The sequence below is a fragment of the Taurulus bubalis genome, assembly GCF_910589615.1.
Source record: "Taurulus bubalis genome assembly, chromosome: 1".
NCBI lineage: Eukaryota > Metazoa > Chordata > Actinopteri > Perciformes > Cottidae > Taurulus > Taurulus bubalis.
In genome coordinates, this window is record NC_136589.1 from 43,334,326 (window position 1) to 43,344,320 (window position 9,995).

At 44.5% G+C, this 9,995-nt stretch overlaps 1 protein-coding gene across 1 annotated transcript in view; it reads left to right on the top strand.

The window, feature by feature from the left end:
- The window catches only part of basp1 (brain abundant, membrane attached signal protein 1), a 34,970-nt gene extending 25,302 nt beyond the window's left edge, over window positions 1-9,668 (top strand). The window contains exon 2 of the mRNA XM_079234510.1: window positions 8,538-9,668. Coding sequence (XP_079090636.1) covers window positions 8,554-9,234 — 681 coding nt within the window. The 5' untranslated portion in view covers window positions 8,538-8,553 and the 3' untranslated portion in view covers window positions 9,235-9,668. The remainder of the gene's footprint in view (window positions 1-8,537) is intronic.
- Window positions 9,669-9,995: the final 327 nt, after the last annotated feature.

The following is a 9,995-nucleotide window of genomic DNA, read 5'->3' on the forward strand; positions in this document are numbered from 1 at the left end:
ACCACTATTTGCTATAAATATAAAGTGGAGTCACATCTACCTGAGCAGAGAATGAAGTCTCTCTCACTCTTTGTGTGTTTTGTAATCCGAGTTTCTCAGCGCTTTGTTTGTGTAGCCCATGTTAGCGTGTGCCGCGGATTAGCTTGCTGCTCTCATATTGCGGGAACAGCTGTTCACGCAGCCACAGTGTCACATAGTTTGTGAAATGCTCACAAAATGCCACCTATTGGTTTTTGTGTACTCGGATTGTGTGGTTTTTGTATTGTGTCGCTCAGGTTGAAAATAATGCACATTGAAAGTCAATTAGGGTTCTTGTTAATGGTGGAGACAGGTTTTTTGCACTGTTAGCGCCGTTAGCTTCTAGCCATCGGCATGCTGAGAGCCGCCTGGAGGCAATCCCCCAACAGCTTTAACTCAATATCACTTTATTTGCTTTAAAACCCGTTGAAAACTGTGAAGCCCATATGGCAGATATTGCTATAAAAACTGTATAATTCACTTCTTCATTTACTCATAACCAGTAAGATATAGCCTGATATTTACACATTTGAATATATATATATGGGTTTTCAAAAGGTTAAGTTAGTTAATAATAAGTTAATATCATTATTTTGGTCCTTAAAACCGGTGGAAAGGTAGAATTGCAACAGAAATAAAGGGCTTCACGATAGTGATACATTTGAGACACAAATCTTTATGAAGCAGCTTTAAACATCTTGATTCTCCGGTTTATTATAATGAGATTTTTTATTTTAACAAGAGAAAATGCATTAATCCCCATTCTAACAGTGGAGTTAAAAGAAAAGATTACTTTCCATCCATTCCTGTGGACTGAAAGTGTTTACTGTTGGACAGAAATAGCCTCAGCCGGCGGCCCCGCTGTGAGCCCGGACCCTGGGGACCGCGTACCGACTCCACCAACGGTGCACTTTGTGCCGCTGCCGCATCCCCAACTCCACGAAGTTCTCCGGCTGGAACTAAAGAGCAGAATGTGTGGAGAGAACGCTTTTGCATCGTCTCTGGCTCGGAGAGTTTTAAAACAGCACACCGCTGCGGGGAAATCAGACCTTTGCGTTTGTGAGAATTTCGCCTCCTGAAAACATTGTCATGGACTCAAATCTGTCGTTTCTGCGAGTGTGTGTGTTTAAATTCGGCCTTCACTGACTGTGAGCTCTGAACACCCAGCATCCTCTACTCCTCACTGCTTCTTTCCAACTCAGTGGAGTTTTTTAATGTGTGTGTGTGTATGTGTGTGTCAAATTTTCTGCTCCAGTTTTCCAGCCCGTCCGCTCAGCCTACTGCACTTTGGTGAAACAGACTCATCTTAAATCAGCCAGCTGGACGGCAGCTGGAGGAAGTGTTCAGTGTTCCTGCTCTAAACGACAGCGTTGCATTAATGCTGCAGAAGCGTCACATATATATACATATATATATATATATATATATGTGTATATATATATATATATATACAGTGTCTTTATACTAAGCTAAGCTAACCACATCCTGAATCCAGTTCAATACAGATTTCAAATCAAGGAAGGGCATTGCACCTAACTCTTGCTGTAATTATTATTATTATTTTCCAGTTGTTATCCCATAATGCGTAATCAGATCACTTAATAGCTCATTAGTGATAATAAATCAGTTTCGCTGTGACAAGGATGTGCAGAGTAATGACATCAGAGCATGACTGGTAATCGCAGCGTTGGCTGAAAAACAAATTAGATGAGGGCTTGTTTTATCTGTTCAGGTATTAGTGCAGATGTAATATATTAAAACATGCACATCCACAGATATTTATGCAACAGTGCATTTTCTGCAGGTATGCATGCTCGAAAACTTGAAAGTAACTCATCTATGTGAAGCTCTGGAGTCGTGCTGCTAATCTGACGGCTGCACGAGCTGCAGATCAGTTCAGAGGCTGTTTTAAAATGGAGGTCAGTGTGACACGGGAGGTGAATGTGCGTCGTAGCTTCAGGCTGGATTCAAAATGGGACGCCTCTGCCAGTGTCCCACGGGAAAAAAATAATCACATTTTACCCCAAACCTCCACTGTTGGGAACAGAGAAACCATGCTGCTGATGTCAAGTGACGCATTCTTGATTCATTGTCATTCCAGCCAGCGTTATTTTTATAGGTCTTGCACTTCCCCATTCATTCAGTTCATTTCTAAGCAAACCAAAAGGCTCAATGCAACCAATTGAGGTTCCTGAAAACTCGGTTCTAAGTTCAGGTCCAAACCTCGATCGAGCAGCGAGCAGCGGCTGATTTTGCTCATCTGCATCCCGGTAGGCCAAGTGCACCTGGCTTATGGTAATTATGGTATCGCTGGTTTTGTTACGTCTTTGCGGCCAGTGGGCATTCTCGCTCTAAAGGCATTTCCAGTAAACTACTTTGTTTGCGTGGAGGGTAAAAGAGCTTTCCATGATACGATCTACAAAAGATCTTGGTCCGTCTGTGGTTAGTGCTCCTGCAGCTCCTCCTGCTTTCTTGCTGTCGAGTCGATTGTCCAATGGAACTGGAAATGGAAGGCCTGGAGAGTCCCAGCAGGACACGGAGTCAGGCGATGACAGCTTTAACCTTTACGTGTCATCTTGGATCGCAGGAACACAGAACCTGCCAGGCCGGGCTCACCACTGCTCCAAAGGGGCCAGGGATTTACTCGGACCTCCTGGACCTCCTGGAGACCGCCATCTGCCGGAACCAGAGAAACAGGAGGAAGGGATTACAATCCAACCCGCACACAGCGTACAGACAGAAAGCAGAGATCAGTCACTGACAGAGACAAGACGATATCTGGCTACTCTTTACAAAAGGCCTTTTAAGTCGGGACAAAGAGTTAAGAAAGGCCATTTGTTGTGTCTTTAGCAGCGTAATACTCCCCGGCTTGATCGCTATCTTCTTTCTTTCTGCTGTTTGCTGCTGAGCAGGTCGAGTACTGTGGGGTTGTCAAGAGCTTAACCCTTGGAACACTGAGGTCATTTTCAGTAAATTTTCTCGATTTGACATCATTTCTTAAATTCACCTTTTTAAGCCACTTGCATATAAGATACATACCCATGTGTTACATCATAAATTGCAGAACAATCTCAGCTATCTATATAATGAGGCACCATAAGGCAAAAGTGTAAAGAGAAAAACGTTACAATATGACTCTAAAGCTGAAAAATTGAATCTCGATTTTTGGAAATTATTCATATTGCTTGTGAAAACCTAACTTTACTCAGGTGGTAACTCAGTTTTGGTGATGGAAATTGGTTTACCAAAGGTTTTAGGTTCACAAAAGCAGTGAAATACATGAATAAAATGGTAGATACATGTAAATAAATGCCTAAAACTAAATTTAGTTTTAGCGTTTTTTGAGCAGAAATGTGGTCACACCTTTCACCAAAATGATAAAAATGGGACTGAGAAATGACTTCATACTGCAGATAAAGCTTCATGGGGTGTGTGCAAATGAAAAATGATCACCACACATTTTATTTTCAAATAAAAATATGTGTTATAAATTAAAAATATATATTTACACAATATACATGTTCAGAAATAGAAAACAGAAAAATAAAATAAATGACTACTGGTCACTACTAAGTTCACTGAAATAAAGTTACGATTGCACACCAAAACAGTAACAGAGATCCAGCAGGGACTATGATCAGAACCTGAGCTAACTGTGCTAGCGGCTAACGTAAACAGACTACGTGTACCTGCCTTACGCCAGACTGGAGCAGCAAGGGACCAGCTAAATGTGCTCACTCTGCTAGCGTAAATATGCTATTGCAACAGAAAGTGTAGTATCTAAATACACTTACCCATCTTCAAATGGATCCCTTCTGTCTGCATATTCCTCTTGGTCGTGGGAGTCGTATTTCGTCGGACAAAACTTTTTGGGCAAAGCGTCATATGACACACTGCTGCCCTTTTGCTTGCCTTATGGGTTTAACATGCTGCTGTGCTTGGTCTGGGCAGCCACGGAAGCAGGAAATCTCTGCTTTCTGCCAGACGTAAAATAATATTTCTGCGATGTATTATCTATTATAGGGTGTCACACCGCGAAACCGGGGTCCCCGAGGTCATAGGGTTAAAGCTTCTCCTGACTTTGTTGTCGTAGCCCGTTCTCTTTCGTGCATGTTCTACTGATGGTTGCCGCTCACATGGCGACATCACAGCCGACCCGTCCCGACCCGATGGCATCGGCGTGGAAGCGTAGCGTAGCGCCCGCCTCCTGGTTCGACCTCAGGGTAACACTGTTGCCTCTGTCAGCACCGCTGCAGCTGTTTGCACTGTTAGCTGCAAGCCGCCGGCTCGGCCATCACCATGTTGAGAGCCGTGTGGAGCCATTGGGTAGGCTATGACTCGTGTTGAGCACCTTTAAAACCTCTTTAGGCCCAGACAATTTAATGGTGAAAGTTGTGAATGGTTTGCATTCAACTAAGTACTGAATATCTCCTAAACCACAAGGTCTATTTGAATAATTGAAAAAACTATAATATACAGAAAACCCTTGTGAACATAGATAATAAGTTCTTTCCCAAGTCACTCTCGAGTCTCTTTGAATCATACTTATGGTGTTTGTTCATATTTATTGTGGAATAGTGTCATAAACATAAAACATTGACTTATATTGACTGGTAAGGCCAGGATGTGCCGTTTTCTATGACACCATAGGCCCTTTTGGACTGGTTGGGCTTGGGAGATCGATGAAGAGGTTCGATGAAGGGGGCTGCGGGGTTCAAAAGGAGAGAACCCTTTCGGAGAGCATAGATAGGAGGGAAAGAGAGAGTCTCATTTAGATGCGCCAAAGAAAATACAACACAGATTGGCTGCAGAGGAGGGAGGAGAAGGAATCCAAAGGATTTAAAACTACACCCTCAGGATAGACAACACTGCAGGTGAAGCAGACAAGAGCAAAGACACAGAGAGGAGAGGAGTGACGATGGAGGAACTACTGCAGAGAGAAGAGATGGCGAGGCGGTTAAAAGAGAGCCGATCCGAGCGGTGGCGTCGGCGAGTGGGCGAGTGGGACTGATGATGCGCCGGAGGAAGTGAGACTTCGAGAAAACAATCCCACAAGAACTCATCCATCTGTTCCTTCGGGGGGTTTGGCTCACCCAATACCGCTTTCCCCCCTGTTCGCCTCGCCAGATCGCAGATTAATAACGCGGTATAAATACTTCCTCACCGAGCGTCGCTGTTGGATGATCAATCACGAGTTATGTTAACGCAGCAGCGTGAGGGTGGAGGGATCCGAAGCGCTGGGCAAAAAAAAAGTGACGCTGGTGTTAATCTTGTGCATGTGCACCTCAGGAACAATAAATGCGTAGAAAGATTTCACTGAAGTCTTTAAAGGCGAGCGCAGATCGTTGAGGGAGTCTCAACATCAAATGATCATGAAGCTCATTCAATTGCAACAAGTCCTCCCTTCTTAAGTGGAAGCATGTCTATGTTCCCTCAGCGCTATGTTCCCTCAGTCCTATGTTCCCTCAGTTCTATGTTCCCTCAACCTTATGTTCCCTCAGTTCTATGTTCTCTCAGTCCTATGTTCCCTAAGTTCTATGTTCCCTCAGTCCTATGTTCCCTCAACCTTATGTTCCCTCAGTTCTATGTTCTCTCAGTCCTATGTTCCCTCAGTCCTATGTTCCCTCAGTTCTATGTTCCCTCAACCTTATGTTCCCTCAGTTCTATGTTCTCTCAGTCCTATGTTCTCTCAGTCCTATGTTCCCTAAGTTCTATGTTCCCTCAGTCCTATGTTCCCTCAGTTCTATGTTCCCTCAAACTTATGTTCCCTCAGTTCTATGTTCTCTCAGTCCTATGTTCCCTCAGTCCTATGTTCCCTCAGTTCTATGTTCCCTCAACCTTATGTTCCCTCAGTTCTATGTTCTCTCAGTCCTATGTTCCCTCAGTTCTATGTTCCCTCAACCTTATGTTCCCTCAGTTCTATGTTCTCTCAGTTCTATGTTCTCTCAGTCCTATGTTCCCTCAGTTCTATGTTCCCTCAGTCCTATGTTCCCTCAGTTCTATGTTCCCTCAACCTTATGTTCCCTCAGTTCTATGTTCTCTCAGTCCTATGTTCCCTCAGTTCTATGTTCCCTCAGCCCTATGTTCCCTCAACCTTATGTTCCCTCAGTCCTATGTTCTCTCAGTTCTATGTTCCCTCAGCCTTGTGCTCCCTATATGTTTAACATGGGGCAGAGGGAACATTGGACCTCATTTGCATGGGAAATAAACAAATGTGCTTGAGGAGCTTGGGCTGAAGGAACATCGGGTTGACTCCCACACGATCACAGAACAGGTTAAACCAAGTCCTCGTTAGTTTAGGGAACCAACTAGTCGGTTAAGATTGTTCATGGTTAAAATAAACCGATGTTATCTGACGAAACAACCTCAAATTGAACCCTGAGAAGAAGTCTGAAGGTGTTTGAATGAACTGACACACATGAGAAATGGTTGATTTATATTTTACAAATAGTTTTAACAAAATAAGCGATTTCCAACTAGCAGAAGAACCTCATCAGGGAACGAGGACTGATTTCACGGTGATTGCGATCAGGGATTTACACGGTTAGCAGATTATCTCTTTGCTGCAGTCACAATGAGAGTGTGTCTAAAAGGATTGAGACGCTCGATTCCAAATCCTAATGGGTACGCTTGAAAGGTCAATACATCCATTTAACTTCATTAATCTAAGGATAGAGCGATAGGAACAATGTCTTTGGGTGTTACGGGACATTTACTAATTTCCTCGTGGTTGTATTTTTTTCACATCCAGGAATTTTACATATTCTACTGTTACTGTTACCTCATTTTCAGACCTTTTAAAGACCTTTTTCACTTCATCTTCTTCCACTCCGGGTAGATAAACGTGTCTTAGCCCTGGGCACTGCAATGCCATTGTCCTCATGAAGTGAAGCTGGCAGTTCGCAGAGACTTCCCCTTTGTGCTTCCCTGACTGCAGCCTGCAGGTCAAGTGAAGTCTTTTGTGTGGCCCCGAGCCTTTCCCCCAGGTTGTGTCGGCCCTGCCCCGGCTCTTCAAACACTAGAGCCGCACGCCCGGCGGCGTGAAAGCGTGCCGGTCGGCTGAAAGGAAGCCATTGTCCTTCTCAGATGATTGTGAGTCATTGTGCCGGCAGCGTAAAGCCAGGAGTCAGATGCTGCGATGCAGCAGAGAGGCCTCATTGTGGCCCCGTGTGAAGCTGAGGCAGGAACGGTAGCGAGCGAGCGAGCGAGCGACCGGCGGGACGATCGAGGGAGCTTTTGAATAGTGGAGTAATTCAGTCAGCGGCGACGAGGTTATTAGCATTTTGAGTGGATTCACCGTTCTGTGAGTAGCCAGCAGCAGAATCTCAGCGGAAAGAGATCATTTAAAATTCAGATTGACAAATAATATGTTGATTTCCACCACATTTAATGAGGATAAATCTTGAAGTTTTTTAAAATCACCACTTTTGAAAAGATTACATTTCCATTAATGGCAAATTGGCCAATTCGTAATATTTGTAATTGTTTTCCAAATTGCAAAGTGCCCATGCATACCAGTGGAATTATCATGTTTGTTTCACCTGAGACTAGATACCAGACCTATTCAAGTTATGTTAATGCTTATACTCCATAACTAATTGTATGGACAATAGAAGAAGAAAAAAATGATTTTTACATTTGTTTATACTTTTCAGCCAAATAAAGATGGCAAGTGCATAAAACAAGTACAATGGAACGAGACAAATACATGAAACAATTTAGAATAACTATAATTTGAAGTAACCACTATATGTTTAGTAAGGATTTTAAATGTGGTTCCAAATGAAGACAGTTCAAACTTTACATAAGGAATATATATATTAGGAATGAGTAGTTTTTCCTAATAGAGATTCGTACACCATCAGAGATTTCTTTTTGGTATCCAATCTGAGGATGGTACGTGAGTTCTTTCTCAACATGAATTTAAGATTGTTTCTTCTTTTCAATGACAGTAAATAAACATAAAGTATTTCTTTGTCAAAATACTGTCATGGTTGGGAAACAGATCTTTAGATTTCAGGCTGTTTTGCAGCAGTTTTAAATCCTGCATTAACTAAACAGGCTTTTCCTAATGAGTAGAATAAACTGCCAAGTCTGTTTTTTGTGGCATTTTTACGCATCAACATACAGACTTCATGTTTCAAACAGCAAACAGGTCTCTGCTCCTAATAACCTGATTTAATGTGCTGGAGTCCTGTCCCCCACCGAGGAGACAGATGGAGAAACCATGAAGAAATGCTTCAACTGCAGGAGTGGGCCAGGAATCTGCAAGTGTGTGTCTGTGTGTGTGCGTGTGTGCGTGTGTGTTGAGCCTGCCTCCCTTTAGTGCTATCTGCAATAACTGTCAGCTCTTAATCACATGAAAATGCAGTAATGAAGTCCTTTTTCAAGGCTTAGTTTTTGCAGTTGTTGCTTCCATTTGGTCCGTTGTTTACTTTCTTCTTATTGTACTTCTTCTAAGTGAAAGCTTCTGTTTCTATAGCACTAAAAGTAATGTATCTTTCCCTTTTGTCTTTCAGAGGCCAGAGATCCAAAATGGGAGGCAAGCTCAGCAAAAAGAAGAAGGGATACAACGTGAACGACGACAAGGCCAAAGACAAGGATGCCAAAGCCGAGGGGGCCTCTGCGGAGGAGAGCGAGGCGCCGAAGGACAACAAGGACGAAGCCCCGGACACCGCCGACGCTAAGGACGTAGCAAACGACACGGCGGCCAAGGAGCCGGTGGCGGCAGCAGACGCTGCAGCGCCAAAGGAGGAGGAAAAGAACGCCGCTCCCGCCGCGAAGGAGCCCGAGAAACCCGCCGCCAATGCAGAGCCGAAAACAGAGGCGCCCAAGAGCGCCGAGCCCGCCAAGGCCGAGGAGAAACCGGCGGCGGCGGCCCCTGCCGCTCCGGCCAAAGAATCGCCCCCAGCCGCCAAGGAGCCCGAGGTGAAGGCCGCGGCGCCCGCCCCGGTGGCCGAGAGCAAAGATGAGGCCGACGCCAAAAAGACTGAGGCCCCCGCGGCACCAGCAGCCAAAGCCGAGGCCCCCGCCGCCTCCGCTGAACCCAAGCCCACGGAGGCGGTGGCACTGGCGCCGGCAGCGGCGGCGACTCCCGCACCGGCAAAGGAGGCTGCCGCCGCCCCTAGTTCAACACCAGCCGCCGAGCCTCCCGCCAAGGAGGCCAACGCCACTGAGGCGCCAAGCAAGGATCAAACCGTAGCAGTTCAAGATTAATGGACAGCTTCTTGTTCGGGAAAATGAAAAAAATTAAGTACCTAACTCAATGGGGATGAAGATAAAAAGAAATAAACAAACAAAAAAATGAAAATAACTAGCCCACCCATATTATGATAATACCAATAATAATAATAATTGTAATGATATTGAATTGTTTGATTGAGAAGGACTGGATAAACCACCTGCAGATGATTATTGCTATTATTATTGTTATGTTTTTTTTCTGCTGTAGTATTTGAACTTTGATACGAGTCTGTGTCGGCCATCTTCGCCTCGCCATCACATCACCCGTCACCCGTCTCCTTCACGCGTCAAGGCTCTTGACCCGGCTCCCAGTGGGCCAAACGTTCACCTGCAGCTCGGTGGATTTCAGAACATAATAATTTAGGCGGGAAAAAATGGGACGGACAGGGGTTTGAGAAATCACTTCACCAGCTGGATGATCTGTCCACCCTCGTGCTCTCGGCCTCGAACCGGTAGCTTCAGTTTCTCTTGTGGTTCCCTTATTTAACCCACGGCCCTTTAAAAAAGAAATGGGGATTTAAATCTCTCGTGAGGATCGAGAACGCTCCGGCTTCCTCGAGACATCCGGAGGTCGAACAAAGCCGACTCTGCAGAGCGAAACACATTCTTAGGCGTGTAAAAAAACAGTCGTAGGAATTTTTTCAGATAAAACTTCTAGATTTTGTACTGAAACCCTTAGCTATATTGTAAGTGAACTAAGAGGTTTTTTTTAACATTTGTAAAACACTTGTAAA